Here is a 22,325-nt window from a genome sequence, read left to right on the forward strand (position 1 = left end):
ATCTGCTGATTGAAATAAAACTTCGTAAATACATTTAGGGAGCGTTCAAGTATTACGTAACGAATTTGGGGGGGGGGGGGGGTAAAACGTTACGATGCGGGGCGCGGATGGAATTTGTTAATATTATTGTCGACTTTCCAGTACTTTACACCACATAATGGTAACTTTTAGGTATAAAGAGTCACTAGGTGGTCATGAAACGTTTTACTATACTTGGGTACAGTACTGTACTTGGGCACAGAAAAACGTTACGGCGGGTTACATGGGGGGGAATCAATATTCTCAAAAAATTGGGTGACGTAATACTTGAACGCTCCCTTACCTACTGTCAAACTGTAAGTTACCTGTTCATCATTTCATGAAAGCGGTCCATGGTGATCTTTGGAGACGACTTTATCTTCATATCCACGAAGGTTTTGGAGTCATTGTACAGGCCTGCCATTTGTACAGTTTCCAGTAATGGCCCATGGCAATAGATGTTACTGAAATGAATATAAAAAAATTCTATGTATTGGATATTATGACAGCTTAGATTACAGCGCCTAAAAAAGGCAGTCATCACAGCCCAAGGATACCCATTTTAGTGGGAAGGTTCTTCCCAGACCCCTACCGGCAGTAATAAAGAAAATGACTTGTAAAGCTGACCGTGGAAGACTTCCAGCCATAAGGGAAGACTGCTTCATTCGAAGGTTTTTATTTATTATCTTAATTTTTAAGCTTTAAGCTTTGACAAGCGTTGTGCTGAGAAGTCGTGTGTTCAAATACGACTGAGCAATAAATTTTCACGTGATCACCTATTTGTCTATTATTACTATAGACAAGACACATCGACACTATCGCCTTGGTAATTAATCTTATGTCATTGCAATTTCGGTAATAAAGCAAATGTTTGATAAAGTTTCACTTAAATCTAATCTATATATATAAAAATGAAACCCGTTTTCCGTTGTCACGACATCACATGAAAACGGCTCGACCGATTTGTCTGATTTTTTTTTTGTTGTGTTTGTAATTGTCAGGAGAAGGTTCTTATAAAAGAAAAAAAGAAAAAAATTGCGCGGAAAATTAGAAAATTCAAGAATACTTAACCACCATACAATTCGAACTTTTTGGTGTAACCTTATGGCGTTTGACATAACACAACATTGACAGATTGTAAGAAAAATTTATATCGTTCAAAATAAATGCTTCGATCGGAGTTATTATATTGATTGATAATATAATAATATGCGAGCCAGAAAAACAAACAAAGAATGTTGTATAACATAAAGCATTAGAATTATAAACACTTTGTTTCTGAAATATTTTTTAATTCATTATACCAATTTGAAATCAATATTCACAGGACAACGTCTGTCGGGTCCGCTAGTAGGTATATACAATTCTCGTGTCACTATGTTCGTTCCCATACTCCTCCGAAACTGCTCGACCGATTCTTACGAAATTTGTTATGAATATTCAGTAAGTCTGAGAATCGGCTACTATCTATCTTTCAAACCCCTAAGTGATAAGGGGTGTCCACTCCAAACAAATTTTTGTATATTTTTTAGAAAAAAAAAATTGTTTTTTTTTATGATACAGCATACAAAAATAGGTACAACCCCTAATTTTCACCCCTCCAAAATCAACCCCTATTTTTATTATTGTAGATAGTTATTTTTATTCATCTAACAAAATGTTTCCTTGCCGGGTCAGCAAGCATTAATATGTACATGAGGCATAAGTCATTGTTTTCTCGATACCAGCTATCAGTACATTCTAGTGATAGTATTTTCCCGTTACTACCGGTTTTAGTTCACACATAAGATCATGATCTTGGTTGATAGCAAATATTTTAGTTGCACAATAATTTATAGGTAAGCATTATCGGTATGTTAGTAAAGGATAATACAACAGAACTAAATAAAACAAAAATTATTGGTACACTATACCATTGCAATGTCACGTTGCCAAGCAACACTTCGGCTGGAATCCTTAAGGCGAAAGAAAGCCGCCCAAAGGACCTGGCGACGAAGCGGCGGCAGAGGAGAATGGAAGGAGAATGGAAGGCGAAAGGAAGGTGGAATGGAGTGAAATTAAGAGAGCCATCCAGGACCGATCCGGCTACCCTCTGCCCCACTTGGGGGACATAGGGCTTTAAGTCGAGTAAGTCTTGCCATTGCAAAAACTAAAGGGCCACACCGCTCGCATGAACAATGGAAGATGGAGCAACGGGGTAACAAGATGGAAAGGCCCACCAGGGAAAAGAAAGAGGGGAAGATTGGAAGGAAAAATACACGAGATAGAGTGCGATGGAGACCGTTTAAGGAGGCTTTATAAGAATTGAAAAAAAAACATAGCTATTTTCGTATACAGGTACGTGTGTATCCTTTGTGAATAATATTATCGACATAACTTTCACACATTTAATAATAAAACAATTTTTTACCGGATTGAAGTTATATTTACAATTATTTTTCATAATTATAAATTTAACCGACGTTTCGCGTGCTTTACAGCGTGTGTGGTCACGGTGACTGAAGACAAAAGGTGTTGAATGTCAAAAATTATCACAGCTGTAGAAAAAGTTGTATTATCTGTATTTATTTCCCCGGAGTTGGTATCGACTAAAAGATGGAGGGTTTTGGCGGAAATGGCTCACGGTGTCCTCTATTTTCGCGGATTGTTTATCTTGAGATTTTAATTTGGATATTATTGGATCCCAGAAAAATAATTGTAAATACATAACTTCAATCCGGTAAAAAATTGTTTTATTATTAATATTATCGAGTTGAACAATAACAATCACCGGAGCACAGCCCTGCGATTCTGTAACTCACTTCACGAACTCACACAGCGGTTTTCGCATCGGCGGTCGCTCTCAAATCAGTCGTGAAGCAGTCATTTTATGATTTGGCATTCTGATAAACAATAAACTACAAGCTCCCACCTTTTCATTTGAGAGCGACCGCCGATGCGAAAACCGCTGTGTGAGTTCGTAAAGTGAGTTACAGAATCGCAGGGCTGTAACATTATGCATACAAAATTGTCAGACTGCGGGATTTGTATTTTTACAGCGCGATCCTATCCACTTTTCATATAATTTTTATAGTCTTTGCTGCTTTGGCCTTAGGTATGTACTCGTTTGGAGGCTGTTTGGTTTAAGGACATGTAAAGTTATAACACTTATACACTTTACTATTGAGAATGTTCAGAGGAGTTGTTCGGACTAATACCCACAGCTGAGTTTCATTATCGGACGTCATCATCATTAGACAGTATGTGAGTCGACTAAAACGTCACCATGTTCTAGAGCTAGAAGACCGGCAGTAGCTCTAGACAGAAGATGAGTAGATGCTTCCAATGGGAAGTCACTCGACATGACATCACCACAGAAAAAATTTGCTCATAGCCTTGGGGCTGATTGCAAATAAACGCAGAAGAAAAAAAAAAAAATTATCGGACGTCAAGGCAGAAAACTACCATTCGTATCACCTCGACGTCAGTCGTTCCACAATTGAGCGTTTTTTAAGGCAATTTTGCACCACCACTATGCGGGAACCAGCTGCCCACTGAAGTATTTCCGAACCAATTCGACTTAGAGTCCTTCAAGAAAAGAGAGAAAAGAAAGAGAGCCTTCTGGAAATGTGATTGTCCATGGCCGTCGGTATCACTTAACATCAGGTGAGCCTCCTGCCCGTTTTCCTTCTATTACATTAAAAAAACCTGTCTTCGACTTTATATAAGAGTGTTGCTAGTATCGGGAAGTGAATCGTGTAATAAACGACCTTCTCTCGAAAAGAATTTGCGTTATGCAAATTAATTTCAATTAGTACTGTTAAGATTTTATAAGAAAATATTCCACATCATTTATCATAATAGATTCAAACCTTGGTCTTGAGTTATGTATGTTTTACCGCCGCCCATAGACAAATTGCAAGAGAGCTCGCAAGTTTGTTGCCTTTCAAAAACCGTTGTACTTTAAGTTATAGAAAATCTATTCATATACTAACACTCTCTCATTTATTCATAAAAATATATTAATTTTATTGCACCGTAACTTAAGTAATTCTATTCATCACGGCGTAAATTGACAGGACTGATTACTGTATTGCTAAGTATGACTCCCGGATATCAAAAACCTATTAGGATTTGACATAGCTAAGTCTAACTACGACTCTTAACCACGAATCACATTTGCATCGGATTTTTCGTTCGTAAAAAACATCGTAAAGATCAAGAACGGCTATAATGTTAAGGCACTGATGTAATTTATATTGAAATTGCGATATCAACAATTAAACCGCCTAATTAAAACGCATCTACTGAGCTGTAAGGCAGAAATACGAGTAAGTCCAAGGTCAACAACCATTTACCAAATTTAAAACAACACGAATGCCGTGAACACTTTTTTATTTACAAAATTTTTCATTAGCGACCCGCCCGAATGTGATCCGAAAGCCTTGAAAAGCCGGTGAACTTATATAAGTTTTAGTTTTAATCAGAAAGATAAATAGCTTGTTTTTATATAATAACTCAAACTCAAAATAAATTATACATATAGGTAATCTTATGAACGTCAACAGAAAAGATGTTAAATTGATTCTAAATTTAAATTTACTATCAGTTCGCAAGTCAAGGGCGGGCAATAAGAACTGGCAAGAAACTTTCCGCCATTATTTTTAATCGCCAAGTTTTGAGTCATACAAATTGTTTGAACTGGAAAAAATTATTCCCAAGGATTAGGATCCTTTGAATAATCCTCAAATTTATAAAAAGCTTTATTGAGTTACGTTTTACGAGAGCTTTGAATTAATTTAGTGATAATTCTCTAATTTCGCTTGGGAGTTTGTTGTAAAAATGAATACAATTTCTATATAAGAGCCTAGTTGGTCGCATTATAAAAGTTAGACATGCTAGCACTATAAAGCTGTGCAACTTTATATTTTTAAGGTCCTTAAAGGTAGATGTATAATGCGGAAATTTTGGAGATATAGCACACTCGGCGTGGTAAGCGCAAGTCGCAATTGCTTGCAGTGCCTCGGGTGCGTACAAATTTGCTCAGGGAAGCACCATTCAAGCATGTACACCCCAAATATTATTGTTTTTGAGACGGATATATTTATTTGCACACTGGCTGAATTCACAAGAATTGCATTATTAATAATTAGTGATAAAAAGGTTTAGGTTTTTGGTTTCATTGTGTTGTTTATATTATGTTTTTAGTTTAATTTTTATATTAATAAGTTTTATATTGTATTAGTAGGTATTACTGTAAAAATAGGAAATAAGGAAAAAAATAAATAAAATCTGTTATCTAGAACCCAATCATATACCTCTTATAGTTAAGACCTGACTGAAAACAAATTAAAAAAAAAATTAAATTAAATTATATGCTATATTTATTAGATTATTGCTTTAAGGTAAAAAAATTACAGTTCTACCCTCTAATTAATGTTCAATGGTTCTAATAATATAAATAAGTTTGAACAGGTTTTTGCATATATATAGTATATACATTTTCATCTGGCTCGGAGATTAGTAGATAACGGATGCTCTCAAACTGCCAGTGGGCTCGCGAGTGCATTGCCGGCCTTTAGGAATCGATACGCACTTATTGCGCTAATCAAATCATTACGCTAAGTCGTAATGATTTCAATTCTACGTATGTGATCGGTTAAAAATAGACTAAGCAGATAATTTACTTATAAACGAGATAATAATTGAACCACTTAATTACTGTAGACAGTAATTAACATTATACATGTCAAAGATCAAGTAAACAATGTATTAATAAGTAGACATTTCTTATTTATGTCTGCTTCGCACATACCAAATAGAAGCGAAGTTAAGAGAAGAAAAGAATACAATTAGTCTTAAAAAATTACTATGAGAGTCGTTAATTCCAAGTTAACGTTTACATAAGCTATTACAACCAATATATGGCTTCCAAATAATAATGAAGCCATTTTCGTATATTTTCCTGTTTACATAAGTTTCAATAATTATTTTCCTAATATATTTTAACAATGATGACTATTGCTTGAATTACTATTGAATTATTGAATTTTAACCGTTACGATGATATTGGTATTATATATCGCGAATTATATTTATTTAAATTTCACGCAGTTTTTTTTTCTTTCGTAATTTCGGCAGAAAGCAATTTCTGTTGAAATCTTGATGCAAATACTTAAAAATTTACAAATTTTTTCTTTGCTTTTGTATTTATTTTAAATATTTATTGATTAATATTAACACAAATATTGAGTATTTACTTAACACAATATAATTAATTAAAAACACATAATATTATTACGTCCAATGTTATACATTAAGGTTTATTTTATTTACATATATATTATATGAAATAACACTCAGTATCAAATTCGTCAAAATCAACTTTTCCTATAAAACGTCTTGTGTCAATAAAATACGTAAAACGAGTAATATAATTTCAAATTTAGAATGGTATTAGGCCATTTTAAATATCATAAAGTATATTTTTAAATTGGTATAAGGTAATTAATAATATAAGGTATTAATAAAACTCACCTATCACAAGTTGGAGGTAGATTACTCCTATCAGCTCCCACAACAGCCACAAATAGCAATACACTTAACAACATTGTTATATTTAACTAATCAATGGCACTTATACACTAATATCACTCAAAAAGGAACACTAAATACTTTTAGTTAGTTAACAATTTGTCCTATGTGTTTAGGTACGTGTTTAACACTTTAAACGGTTTTCTTCTAATTGGTTGTATGGTCATCTTTGACGGCTGTATGATGTATGTTTGTAGAGGGCACGGCGTGTGCCCTAGGTCTGAAACAATAAAATATGGTTATGCTACTGTTAATAATAAAATAATAAATAAATAATAAAAACTCTATGACAAAAGGGTTTGTGACAGAATTCATATATCGCTAGCCCACACTAGGGAGGCCCTGTGTTGTGGGTAACTAGAAAACAATTATTATGTGGTACATGTTTGAAGTTGAAGTTATATGTAAAGTCGGTGAAGTGAATTATAGTGAATCAAGTCATTATTGGAGTGTTCAATTTCCTACCCTAAGAAGTAGATCAACTAGTTCTTACAATATAGTAGCTGTGTAAATTAACAACACAATTTTTTTTAATTATTGAGATGTTAAGTAACATAAATTAATTTCAGCAATAATCTAAGAATTTAGAAAATTGGTCCAGGCTGCTGCATATGATCGAAGAACATACAAAAATAATAAGCGCCTAAGAAGTTCACGGGTAGAATAAACTCGACTAAATTAAAACTCGAATAAACGACTTTGAATTCTTTTCATGAAAATGATAGAAAGAACCAAAAGGTTTAGCCCGACTAATAATAAAATAAATTATTAAAAAATTATGTTTATTCATATGCATTTTTTCTTTCACTGTTTATATACATTAATTGGTTTGTTTTGTTCCATTCGTTTTGTCTATATTATGTCTTATGTATTTTTGCACTGCCTGCTTGCCTGGAATAGATCGCTCGAAAGCGATAAGGCCGCCAGTTACCTTCCTTTTCATAGAAACATGTAAACTGTATTATATTTTTGTATGCAACGAAATGTTAATAGATAAATCAAATAAATGGCTTTTATTTCAGATACTTTACATTTAAATATACATAATTACAACATACAATTTCTATCATCTCATTAATTCCTAGATATCTGCCCTTCTTTGGCCTCCTCCAAATCCCATCATTTCTGTCTGCACTGTCCCAACATTAGCCCGAATAAGACTCTAAAAGCTTTCAATTATCGATCTATAGAGTATAATAGCTAGCAATTGCCATCCTTTTTATTGATTAGTCTTTGTACCGCGTTCCCAAGATAGCGCGATCAGGACGGATATTGAGAGAATTACATGGAGATTGCATACAAAATAGCTATTGGAAGTTTCACAGTACCCGAACAGTAATTCACATTAAGGAAACTAATCAGATACAAACAACTTCATGACAAGTCGAGAGCGTAATCACTGTGGTAGGTTGCAATGATAGTTAAATAATGATTAAATAGGCTACTGCTTGTAGTGCCACCTCTTTTAAAAGCTTGGCGATCCTCATGGCTACTTTGATTTTGGATACCGCACTACTAAACAATGACATGGGGTATGTTCCGATATACACTGCGAGTACTGTATAGTGCTCCCACTGTTCAAAAATTTGTTCCGCTATGGACTGCAGTATACAGCCGCAGCGTCCTAGGAAATATATGACGTCACAAATCCCCGCTATACTTCTACTGCGAGCACTGGCGTTTTCGAGGTAAGGTACTCGCAGTGCTTTGATCACGTGATCAATCAAAACCACTTGAATGCCTAACGGCTGATATAACTTACAGTTTAATAACAAACATTTAAAATTCTAACTTACTTTCTTTGTAGTATTAATTCAATTGACAGTTAATATTAATATAGATTTTTTTAATGCGATAATACTCCAATAATAGTTTTTCTTGTTGAATTGAAAAACTTTGATGCACTCATTTGAAAACTGTGTCGAAAAACGAAGCTGACTAGTGACTAGTATACTGGACTGCGTTCCGTTTTAAATTGTAACCAGTATAGCTGGCTATAGAGAAACGGTTTCACAGTATACTAAATTGACGGTACTCTGTACAGTGGTCGCAGTGTATATCGGAACATACCCATGGTGCTTTGACAAACGATTATTATTATTATTATGTATATAAACACACTAGCAGATTAATAAACTGATGCGCGCCAATCTATTTTTAAAGGAGTTCAGAGATAGTGCACTGATTACACTTTCCAGAAGCCTATTCCAGTGGCCACTACTCGGTTTGGGAGAAAGTTCTTTAGGGAATTTGTGTTATGGTGAGTGGTCTTAAGTTTTAAAGAACTACCCCTCAAATGTGTATTTCACTTAAAATAAAGAGCTTCCCAATTCCTGGAACATTATAGTGGCCAGTGAGGATTTTATAGATTTCAATAAGATTTCCTCTTAATCTCCTACTTCCTAAATCAGTAAGGTCAAGTGCTTTCAGACGCTCATTATAAGATTTCTTTCTGAGTGACCTGATCACTTTCATGTCTTTTCTTTGAACCCTTTCATTGCCAAAGATTCTTCAACCAAGAAGTGCGCATGCGGCCAGGTCTTCTACCTGTCACTTTGGCCCTCTAGGCTAGGCTTGTAAGTAGAACGATAGATTGACTTAGTTATCAAAATAATAGTTTTATGATTTTTAAGCATTTGAAAAATGCTACCCGTAACTTAGAATTCTTTCGACATGCGGGCTTACACTCGTGGCCTTTCGTGTCTGACCTCTTTTAAGCATATTACTTCAACATTTATTAACGATGAATGTTTATTTCTTTCTTCATATGTAATTATTTAAAAACTTTAAAAAAAAAAGTTCAATCGATTTGTTTATCACGGCTTTTGCTTTCTAAAAAAAATTGTGAGGGGTAGCTATGTAACCTAACATTAGTTTTGTTACATATGTATATTTTAGTTAATAATTAGAAGCAAAACAAAATGTATACAGATATTTAACAAGATTCGGGACCGTGTAACCAAACTTCCGATACATGAGTTTAAGCTTTGCAACAAGAAAACCCTAATAAAGGGAGGATATTACACTGTTCGGGAATTCATAGACGATGACAATGTGTGTGGGCACTAATGCCGCTATAAGATGGGGAGATGGCGTGGGTTGACTTGCATAAGTGTACAAATTGTACCTAAATGATTAAATGACTTTTTGTTTGTTTGTTTGCAAGCAATCAGCGCAAACTTGAAGCCAATATGAGGCCTTTTTGGTTTTTCACACCCATAAATTGTATAACATTCTCGTTTCCGATAAAGTCCAAAAAAGTCGACTATACGTGTATTGAAGTATCATTTAGATTTATGAACCCTTAGATAAGCCAAGTTAGGTTTTGTTAGAGTTGCAACCCCACTACTCCTAATTTTATGTTAGTTAGCTCATATTTTAAACCAATAAAGTCAGTTGTTACCCAGCTTCAAACAGTGTTTTATTTGAATATATCCATACAACCACTGAACTTAATTGGGTCTACTTTTTTTTTTAAATAAAACAGTCGGCAAAGGCTGGGAAGGAGGCTGACCTGATGTTAATTAATACAGACGTGGACACTTTTCAATAGTGGGCTCGTGAGTGCCAGCCTTTTAATAATTGGTACGCTCTTTTCTTGAAGGAAGTCAAATTGGTTCGGAAATACTTGCTGCAAGTGGTTATCGGCTATTCGAACCGCTCTTCGTTGGATACGGTCAAGTTGAAGGAGCTGGTACTGGGGAGCTCTCGCCCAGAGGAGTGAACGGTTCTCCATGTGGAGGCGAATTTGCGGTTTATATGGTTGCTAGCGATGGGCCGGAGTGAAGTATTGTCTCCCCTTGCTGAGCAAGGCAATTCTTATGCTGATAGTGATTTTATAAGAAACACAAAGCACAATTATTTTATAAAATAAGCGTAGTACTAATTAACATATAGTCGAAGTCGATCAATTCAACGAAGACTGAAATTTAGCTAATCACATCTAGTCCAGGAATACTCGACAAACAAACGAATTACGTCACATCCGGTTATGAGGTAAAGATATTATCGTATTGTTCATTTTAATTATGCGATTTATATTATTTAAAGAAAGGGCGTTAATTGTGAAGCAATGTGTGTGAAACACTAGAAATTTCGAGTTATGAAATTTGCATTTATATTTTCACGGTTTTTTTTATAGAACAAACGGACAGGAGGTGAGTGCGTTGCCTTTTAATAATTGGTAAGCTCTTTTTTTGAAGGACCATATGTCGAATTGGTTCGAAAACACTTCAGTGAGTAGCTGGTTCTACGTCTAAACTCTAAATGAATGTAAGTGTAATATAATTCATATTATTTGTCCAACCTTTGCAATATTAGTACCAGTGTTGACAATTTTTTTATTGCTTACTTGCGTAATGCAATACTTCGTTACTAAGTAGATATTAATATGCAATACCTGATTTTGTGTCACTGGGTTTAATCAGCTATAGTTAATTTACAAAGATATTTCTACTAGTAACCTATCTAATAAGATACTAAAGAAAACTAAACTGTTCTGTTCTGGGGTGAAGTTCAGTAATCACCCCTATAACGCGGTAAACCCGGACTGCGTTAAAGGAAATCGCGTTATAGGAGTATTCTCATAAATTTGTATAATTCAAAAACTAGGAACACAAATTTAATAAAGTTATTTAGTTTAATCTTATAACAACACAATTGAGGTGCAAAACTAGTTAAGGGCTTGACAAATCTTTATACATATACACTACAGAAATATAACTTGAAAAATCTCCGCGTTATAGATGGGATATATGTACCTCGTTAGATGGAAATCGCGATATACAAAAACGCGCTATAGGGGTACCGCGTTAAGTCTGTATCTTTATTTTATAGAACAGGGAACAAACGGGCAGGAGGCTCACCTGATGTTAAGTGATACCGCCGCCCATGGACACTTTCAAGGCCAGTGGACTCGTGAGTGCGTTGCCTTTTAAGAATTGGTACGCTCTTTTCTTGAAGGACCCTAAGTAGAATTGGTTCTTACTCTAAGACATGCCAAATGCCTGTTTCCTTATAACTTATGTAATAGAAGATATATAAGGAAAATGGTTGGTGGACACCATAGCCAAGACTTTAACGCCAGATTTCCTCAATACACACTTTAATGACATTTGAATTTTTATTTTCATACATAAAAATCTAATTTTAAATAAGCAATCGCCAAGGTATGTGTAGCGTGGGAAATTTATTGCTATTGTAAAGAATGATTTGCATTATTATACATTAAACGTAAAAAACTACCTTGTTATATTTATACTTGAAACATTCATTTTATACATAACAGGAGGCAACGGCAGTCTCACTGTGAACCGCAAGTACGTTGCCACCCTTTTAAGACGGTAAGATTATTTTGGGATATGGAATATTTGACAAGATTTTAAAACCATTTCAGACTATTTATTTGTGACTAAAACCCCTAAACAAATCGTTATTTTTATTTTTTATTAAATTATTGGTATTAAAAAAATTCAAGATCCCGTCAAAACGCTACTGGCGCAAGATGGCGTCGACGCTCCAGAGGATAAACCACTCCAAGGATATTGTATTCGATTTTACAGCAAACTCCCAAGCGAAATTAGACAATAAGAACAAATTCAAAACTCTCGTTAAACCTTAATTATTCAATAAGGCTTTTTATTCATTTCACGATGATTTAAATGATCCTTAACCTTGGGATTGATTTGCTCCCGTTCAAATGTTTGTGCATGCTCTGCCTTACAAACAATTTGTATGACTCAAAACTTGGCGAAAGAGTGGCGGAGACTTTCTTGCCAGTTCTTCTCGCCCGCTCTTCGCCCTTGACTTGCGGACTAAATGTAGTATATTTAAATTTAGAATCAGTTATTTTGAGTTCGAGTTTGAAATATACAACTAATACTGTCAGAAAATTACTAGTCTATTTAAACTTTCTACTATTTTTGGTTAATATTAATAGCATTTAGATTTTGTACAATTAAAAAAATGCAATATGTTGACTAAGGACTTGGGATTGGTATCTCATAAAGAAAATTGTTCGAAAGAGGCGTTCATGTAAATAATATACTAAGTTTCGTTCTTAAAAAACCTAACCTACAAAGTTATTATGTATGTTCAATTTTGACCAAAATTTGCCGGAACAATATTAACGGATTATAAACGTAAGATTATATTACTAAAAGATATAAAAGGATATAAGAAAAACTAAGATAATATATAAAATAGGTAGAACATTATGTAAAATAGATATTTGTTTAAAAATCTTGTTAGCATGTACACAAATCTTATTGGTAAATTTTTTACAATGATCAAAATTTTAATCAAAAAAAAAAAACATCTTATTAAAACCTTGTATCTTCTTTAGAAACTGCTAGAAGAAGCAAGGTTGGCCTAAGGTAACCTGTAATCTTCCAATTGGTACTCAGCTCAATTGGTTCGTAAATCGAGCGGCGGAAGAGCACAGTTTAGAGTTCCGTGTTGCGTCTGCGCAGCGTTTTGCGCACTATTCGTGAGGGCAATGTTATGGAATTTGTTATGTAAAAACTGACAAAGCGTAGAAGCACAAGCCGCCGAAGTATAACAAAATAGTCACAAAATAAATTGCATAATTAAATTTTATTCATAGAACTTTGACGTCAAACGAAAAGCGTAACATACCTTCACTGATAATAATCTTCCAAGTGGCTGATAATTTATACCAAAATGACACTTCACCCTTACCGAGAAACAGTATAAAGAGCCACTTGAAAATGATTCAGGCCCAATAGATAAAACATTCGAATTTAAACAAAGGACACACTATCGCATAACACCCAATTTCAAACAACATCTGAAGCACAATGATCCATCAATGAGCATTACTGTCTAGGCAATAATAAAGTGTCACGTGAGGACCCACCCACAAAATTCCTTTGATTACGACAATATTCACATGCTCAATGTCACACCCCCACTGACGTCAATGATAATAATGCCAAAAGCAATTACATTAGTCGATTATTTTTATACTCGGACTCGTTCGTCATTTCCCATCAGGCGAGCCTCTTAATGTAGAATGTGTCAAATACTCAGATAAATATGTAGCATTGCGCATTTAACTGGAAGCTGACGATGCATTAAAAGATAATAAATGAAGATTAAACCATAGAAGTACTAGATAATACGAACAACACTGCATACAAATTAGAAAACGAGCGTTTATTAATATTAATAGATTGGTAAAACAGACTATCGGTATCTGGATTTTTGTGAAAATAGCTTTCATGTTTTCACAGATAATACTAAGCAATTGGTTTAAGGAAATTCACCTTATTTGTCAACATTAATTGGAAACTGAAAACATTTCCAACATTGCCTGGCACATTTTTTTAAGAATTTTAATATCATTCTCAAAATTCTATCATTTTTACTTCGCCACGTTGTGTAAACAAATATCAAGAACCACAGATAAAAGGTGGACTTTAAACAAAACTATATATATATATGACCAAGGCGAAGAAGGTAAAGAGCGCGCTCTAAAAAAAGGTGGATAGATATAGAAGCAAGAGCGGATGGAGAGAGAAAGCCATGTAGATATTTGGAAAAAGCCTTTACTAGTGAAGGGGTTCCGATCAATGCTTTTGAAAGAAGTCCAGATATCGAGTAACAAGAAAAAAAACAAATCTTAACTGTATATTCATTTGTAAAAATAAACGGGCTTTATTATTATTATTACGTTCTATAAACAACTTAATTATCATTTCTACATTTCATTTCATTTTAACAGCGTTGGTGTTACAATACATTAAATACACGAGTAAGTTAATAATTTTGGCAATGACACTTGGCACATAAATTAATGTTTGTCTGCCGATTGCTACTAAATTTAGTTTGACACCTACCTTGAATCATGATCTGAGCCTAAGGCCTACCAAGGCTAAACTACTTCTAATAGTTTGGTGAAACAAAAGGCAAAACACATCAGTCAATTTACTTATAGAATTTAGGTCGCATTTTTAGTTCATATAATATCAATTAGTTTAAAGCGATTCTCAAATCTGAGGTGTCAACATATGTCAATGTCATAGGAATGGATTTTTAAGACATGATAATACGGATTGAAAACATCGTGACTAAGTGGCATGACTTAGACCCAAAATTTGATGACAAGCGTGAGACGCAAAAACAAAAGCTAAAAACTTACAAAATTTTGTTGACAAGCGTGAGATGCAAAAACAAAAACTAAAAACTGTTAAAAACATCAAAAATGAAAGAGATTCAGAAATCTAAGGCCTGTTAGTCTTATAAAGGACAGCGCTACTAGATGATTTCATACTTTAAGAAATTAGTAGTTCTTTTCTTTTGACGTTCATATGTGTACTTGGTTACCTATATGAATACAGCTATTTTTCAGGTTGAGTTTGAGTATTGCGACTAACAATTACACAGATTGGTGTAAAATTAAACTTAACAATAGTCTATTTTAAGACAATAGTTGATGAAGAGCCTGCGTGGGCGTCGTTAACAGGAAAATTAGAGCAAATTACTGTCTGATGTAGAGATTCATGTCTTATTCGTTTCTTTTACTTAAAACATCCACTGTAATTATTTCTATATTACGTAACTTAATTTAAAGACATTAAAATGTTCCACGCTTTACCAATTTAACTAAATTTATTTCTTAAGCAATATTTCCTGGAAGAGAGTGTTTTCTGGGGACACTGTGCTTATTAGGAAATTGACCTCTATATTATATGTTGTTTTTTTTTTCAAATAAAAATGATATTTATTTCCGACACAAATATAATAATAATTAAAGAGTTTAGTCCCTGTGGCAGTGTACCTTTAACGCTGGCAGCATTTCCTCGCTGTATTACGATACTTATTCGTTGAGCGAGGAAATCAGCTGTTGCTTAAAAATGTTACGTTACTTCTGAGTGGAGGATGAATCTTATTAAAAAGCCGCCTCGTTATAAGCCTTTCTTATCTTGCCAACTAATACAATTACCTGACCAAGTTGATTTTAGGTTGTAAGGTTTCCAAAAAGTTTGTATATTTAATGGCAAAAAAATATTGATTAAAAATAAATTTGAATGATTATGTGAAATACATCCTCAAGATAGTTTGAGCTATAAACTAACATTTATATCTTAGATTGCCTGCTTATATATCTTTGAACCTATCAAAACGTATATACAAAATATGAGGTGGGAGTTCCTGTACCTCACAGGGCAGAAAGACACAGATACTTTATATACATGCGAGCCATCTGACAATGCGAGTTTCCATGGGCTTGACTTATCATCAGATGAGCCTGCCCGTTTGCCTGCTATTACATAAAAAAACAAATACCTGCTGACAACAATATAACCTTGGCTACTGAAACTCAGGTATAACTCATCAACAATGGAATTTTAAATTATTCTATTTTTAACGCGATTAAGTAGTCAACAAGGATGATATCCATCATATTATTAGATCATATCAGATAAGTCGTACTGGAAAAAACCGCAAATTACAAGTCGTTTTATATAACATATAAGGAGAGACCAGTGTTGGCCTGTTGAGTCTCTTTCCTGAGGTCGTAGGTTCTACCCCGGCTGTGCACCAATAGACTTTCTTTCTATGTGTGCATTTGACATTCACGCTTTAGGGAAAACGTCGAAGGAAACCAGCTTGCCTTAAACCCAGAAAGTCGACGGCGTGTGTCAGGCACAGGAGGACACCTACTTGCCTATTACTCGTACAAATGATCATGAAACAAATACAGAAATCTGAGGCCCAGACCTAAAAAGGTTGTAGCGCCACTGACTCATTTATATTTCGTATACATAATACATATCTATATTCTTATACTAATACTCTGAAGATTTGTATTGTTTATGTTGGAACGAATTTAAGAATGGGACCGATTACAAAAAAAAAATTATCTATTGGAATGTTACATAATTACCGATATTTATTTATTTACAAAATATTTCAAAAAATTCTCTGCTAGTATTGTAGTTTTTATGACCCCATTTAACACCAAAACTTTAAACTTACAAAATAAAGAAACATACAAAATGAATACCTAATTAAAATATGTAAATTTTCACCTTAATTATGGACACCTTAATTTGTATGTATTAAACTACAATAATTATAAACCACAAAACCATTTGTGTAAGTTAACAAAATTATTTTCAACCTAAATAAGTCCTGTGTGGAAAAATCTATTGATAATAAATAAACCTGCCACACCTGGTAAAACAAAACACGATATCGTCTGCCATACATTTTGGACGTACGGGAATTCGATTTAGCACTAAGTATCGTAATTATTACCCTTAAAATATTATCTTTTGTACACTTCTATGAAAGATAGACATTCATTTAAGAGCTGGAAGCCTACTGCCGTGCAGCTGTACCTTGGTATGTAAATTTAAAAATCGAATGTGTTAGGAAAATGATTTCATTTGTTTTAATTATATTAAAATAACAATAATTAAAAATATAGCCAAAAATGAAACACAATTGATTAATGGTACACATAAAAACATTTCAATCAAAATACATTATGTACCTAATACACATAAAGTGTAAACCATATTATCTTATTTTTTTTTAAATATAGGTACATACTTTTAAACTTAATTAAACAAGTGCAAGAATCTTTACCCTTTCGCCGTGTTTAAAATTTTCCATAGCAAAGGATTCTTTATAAAAACTAGTATAGTATAAACAAGATTAAAATTGTATCATTTAATAGTCAATTTATACAAAGACCCGGCAAGCGTTGGTTTTAATAATCATGCATTGGGCCACGTTTATCATTAAACCTTTTCTCAGAACTACCGAATCAAAAAAATCATGAAAATGGATCTAACCGTTTCGTGTTAGTAATTAACTTAGATACACGAGAATGTTATATATGTAGTATACGCTTGCTTGCTTTTTAAGGTGTTTTAACATATGTTTAATTAATTTATATGTTAAATGTTATAAAAAGTTATTGCCTTCTAAACTCAGTCTTTAGAGTTCATAATTACATGTAGTGTTGCCCAAATGCAAGACCAAGACGAGACTTAGGCCAGTCTTGGTATTGTCTTGCGTCAATACACCTGGTCTCGGTCTTGGTATTGGTATTGCGCTCTCAGTCTTGGTCTTGGTCTTGATCTTGCTGCAAGAGTCTTGCAAGTCTCGCAAGACTTGCAAATACCTATTAGCCTATTGCTATTTGTGGGGGCTTGCGGGCTATCCTGGAGCATTCACCAATGTACAATGTTCATCAACCAATAATAGCAGGCAGGCTACAGGCATTGTGTTGAGATTAGCAGATTTCATTACAGTGTGCGTAGGTACATTTTTTAGGCAACTTGTCGTACTCGTGACTGGCGCGCTTTGCTACGTAGGTACTGTCGTTAAAGTATGTGTAAGTAAGAAACGATGTAGGTACCTACTACAACAAAATTGTATTCCTTAGAAAAATAATCGTCGTACCTACACGACGATTATTTTTATTTATTTAGTAAATCATCGCTGAAGACAATAGTCGCTACTAGAGTAGGTACGATAGAAGTTGATAAACCGACACTGCAATTCTCAATATGACGTCGCTCATATTTGGAGCTTTTCCACGTTTCAAGTTTGTTAAAATCACCCACTTCCAATTTTGCAGTGCAATGTCCTTTAAAAAGGTATAATAGGTAATCTATATATATAAAAATGAAACCCGTTTTCCGTTGTCACGACATAACATGAAAACGGTTTGACCGATTTGTCTGATTTTTTTTAATAATATACCTTGAAGTACGAAGATGGTTCTTACGGAGAAAAATTAAAATAAAATTGAGTGAATCAGTCTAAAAACAACACTTTTCTATATTCCCATACAAAATATTCGTAATAATACTTAAAAGTGAATTTGAACTTTAATACCATAGCATAAAGTTCAAGTGTTAGTGGAGGGGTTCCGGGAAGGTAAATTTTTAATTTTTTGACATAATGTATTTGTTGTCTTATCAATTTTCTTTTTTTATCTTACTAGCTAGACCGGTGTCCCGAATAGCAGAATAAGTATTTTAAACAAATAAAGAATCGACTGTTAGGCGGTACGATGTTCGCCAGGCCAGCTAGTAATAATATAAACTAGGTATATTTTTATTACTTACTACAATTTTTATAAAATCTACCTATCCTTACGACTACATTCTTCCTTGCGAGGACAACATAATCTATTTGCGTCCGTTCTGAGCACCCGGAAACTTATTTTTTTCTGTAGAACATGGGCAGTGGCGGCGACCTTTGACATGAAAGCGACGGCGGCAACACAAAGTCTAGAAGCGGACTAAATTTTTACCTATTTTGGTGGGGTTGTCAATGTTGGCATTAGCACAGAAAAATAAAATTAAGTAAACACAACGTTTATCCACTTTTTAATAACTAGGTATCCACGATAGAATATTTTTTCTACTAATTTCCTAAGGGTCGATTCGACCTAACTTCAATTTATACACGAGTAACTATACCAAGAATAATCTATTCCATGATTTTAATCTCGAGTAAATCCATAGTCGTTTGTCCACGTAATCAATAGTATAATTGCGCTAGGAATAACAATACGCGAATAGCAAGAAAATGGTGAACGAAAATAAAACTCGGCAAATAAATGTTGTTCTACAACGGGACAGTGTAAGAGCATACATCATGTCAACTCGATTTTGCCGTATTATAGTGTGAAAAAGTAGCTTTTAACAGGTGTCAAACGACGACAAAAAGTTTTTATTTCTTGTTAGTTTGAGGCTTTCGTCTAAAAAGGAACTTCTGTTGAGCCTAGTTGAATTTCATTCTAATATTATAGAAAATAAAAAAATCTAAAAATAATTAATAAATAAATAAATACTAAATTGTTTAAACGTTTCATTATACAATGCCAGACTATTAATTTAGTGCGTTGCGTTGACTTGAAATTAAAACACAGAATACATATTTGTGAAATGACAGAAATCAGCTGATTGGACTGACTGACGCCATTAAATTATTCTAGGAATAGCTGTTATTCCGTGCGAAACGGCGGTATAGTTGCAATTCCCGAATAAGCCCACTATTCTTAGAATTTGTAGTTGGTAAAACGTAAAATTTATTTACTCTCGATTAACTGACGATTTATTCTAAGATTAAGATTTACTCTTGTTTGGTCGAATCGACCCTAAGTACTCAGTCTAAATATCTTTTTCATAATTTTTGTTTTTCAATAATATGTTGTGTGTAATTGAATGGTAAACTCTAAATCTTACTAGAGAGCTTTTTTAAAATGAACTTATTGAAAGCACTGACATGGCATATACACTTTTCAATCTTGCTGCTCACATTTTAGTACCTAGGTATCACTCACTATCTATCATTTACCGATATTAACAATGATTATTTCGAAATCAAAATATTCGCAATTCAATAGATGCAATACCTACTTAGTTATTAATTATCATCTCGCCCGACAGCTTTTAACGCTGTAGTGTTCGAATTCAAGCCAGTGTGAGAATGTATTTAAATAAAAAAAACTCAAAGCATTCAATTTATACCTACCTACTGCTAGGACATCTTCAAGGTCATTTAATTTTATACTCCTATACCAACCCTACCAAAATAGGTAAAAATTTGTGTGCCTCTGTCCGTAATCTTTGTCGGCGAATGCGGCGCTCAGTGTCAAATGCTGTGTTACACTTGTTGCAAACCGCGGCGTCTTTGTCGGTAAATTATCAAATAAGTAGGTATTTAATACACCGACCGACCAACAGTTTATTCGCAGAACGTCACATTTCCCCAATCAACTTTGAACCTTAATTCTTTAGCGATAAACTTGAAAATCTGTTGAAGAAATTTGATAGATTGTAGTAGCTTGATGTGCTGGCGTCTGTACCATAGTATTGGCTGCCGTAGAAACAGTTACTAGACCTACTCGACTCGCTGTTAGTTTTAAATTTTGCTAAATAGAAGAATAATATAAACTTTGAAACATAAGTTTCACACCTACATGATGTTTATATAATTTTAAGCACATACCAACCTACGAGTACTAACGTTAGATCTGCACATTAGACATAAACAAGCATAACATATTATTATAGGTAGATACCTACAAGGTATGAACTTTGCTAGAAAGTTATTAGGGAACAGATTTGTGAGTATTAACACGCTACCTACTTAATAAATTGTTGAAATATAATAAGTACTTACCTACCTAATCAATACAATACGTTTCAGGGTGCTTTCAGACGAGCGGCACGTTGCCAATTACAAATACAACTGCAGCCCTTAGTTTAGTGTTATGATTTGTGATACCTACGGTTTTGATACTGGGGAACGTTTCTCAAAATCGGGATTGAAACCAAATACCTACTTAATAACGCCCAAATCTCAGTTTGTCTTAACTGCAAGACGCAAGAGTCTTGCAGGCTTAAGTATTGTCTTGCTCAAGTCTTGCAGGGTTCAGTCTTGGTATTGGTCTTGCTATAATAAGGCGGTCTTGGTATTGGTCTTGGTCTTGCAAAAACGCAAGAACAAGACCAAGACTGCAAGACCAAGACCGATTTTGGGCAACACTAATTACATGTAGACGGCAATTACTTTGGTAGAAGTTTTATATTACTTTCTTATCACGAATAAGCAATAAAAATATTTAAAGATTAACATAAAAATAATATTAAATACACGTAAAATGAATATTTAACTTAAATACCAGATATGTAAAAGTCAAATTAATTTCACTTATTTAAAAAGTAATTAATTTTAAAAGTAAGTAATATAGAATTAATTAATATTATTTATTCATGAGTATAGGTTAGCTGACTTTAGCAATTACTTCAGAATATAGTCACCGGGTTACCGCAGCCCATAGACACTGTATTATCGGGTGCGTTGCCGGCCTTTAAAGTATGTTACATTAAGGACTTAATAAATTACAGAAACATTTAAAGCAAAGCTATTCTAAGCTCCAAATCATGGCTATCGGTTCGGGAGTTTAGTTGCAATCCATCTCAAATAGTTGAAAACTATTTGTATAAATCAGCTAAACTGTATAAATGTAAACCCTTAAAAGATAACTACTAAATAGCCTGCAGACAACGTTGCAGGAAAACCTAGTTAACTGAATAGCAATCCACGTTATCAAACCGAGGAACATCGACATTCTTCCGCTGATTTAATTAAAGCCAACAATACAATAATGCCGATAGACTTCAATAAGACAAAACAGAAAAGATTCAAATCCGCAGATCACGTTCAAGGGTAGAGCGGTTGGATGTGCCAAAATTATTTCTGGATCCAAGATCAATGTTAACAACTCACCCAGTAGAAATAATTGTAATCCCAACACGACACTACACAGTAAATATCGAACACAGGCACGACTATCACCTTCGACGTGCTAATATCAACTGACTGAAATTGTTTCGATTTGCGTAGCGTAGTTGGTGGCACACAAGCGCGAATGATTGGACGAAAGGCGTGTAGATACACGGATGTTTTTGTGTGGGTGTCATGTGACGTATAGGCGATTGCGTTCGTAGTTAAACGGCTTTTGAAACTTGGGACAAGGACACGTCTTTGCAAAAACTACTATCGGATTTTGCAATTTAATTAGTTGCTAGCCGGAATCTGTATTCTTCTTTTTCTCTAATGCATATGTTTTTGTGTATTGTTAACATTTTTGACTGTCGCATTATCAAACAAGAAAGTTTTATTATGCAATTATGAACATTTATAATCTCATTTAGATTATGCGTTATCTGCATCTT

At 34.0% G+C, this 22,325-nt stretch overlaps 1 protein-coding gene across 5 annotated transcripts in view; it reads right to left on the minus strand.

Annotated features, from left to right (window-relative positions):
- The window catches only part of LOC125059354 (trehalase-like), a 45,267-nt gene extending 23,265 nt beyond the window's left edge, over positions 1-22,002 (minus strand). For all 5 annotated transcript variants that reach the window (XM_047663746.1, XM_047663745.1, XM_047663744.1 and 2 more), the window contains exons 1-3: positions 21,877-22,002; positions 6,535-6,811; positions 345-482 (exon numbers count right to left, since the gene is read on the minus strand). In XM_047663746.1, coding sequence (XP_047519702.1) covers positions 345-482; positions 6,535-6,608 — 212 coding nt within the window. In that variant the 5' untranslated portion in view covers positions 6,609-6,811; positions 21,877-22,002. The remainder of the gene's footprint in view (positions 1-344; positions 483-6,534; positions 6,812-21,876) is intronic.
- Between the last annotated feature and the right edge of the window lie 323 nt (positions 22,003-22,325).

Source organism: Pieris napi, chromosome 19 (genome assembly GCF_905475465.1).
Source record: "Pieris napi chromosome 19, ilPieNapi1.2, whole genome shotgun sequence".
In the NCBI taxonomy this organism is placed as follows: domain Eukaryota; kingdom Metazoa; phylum Arthropoda; class Insecta; order Lepidoptera; family Pieridae; genus Pieris; species Pieris napi.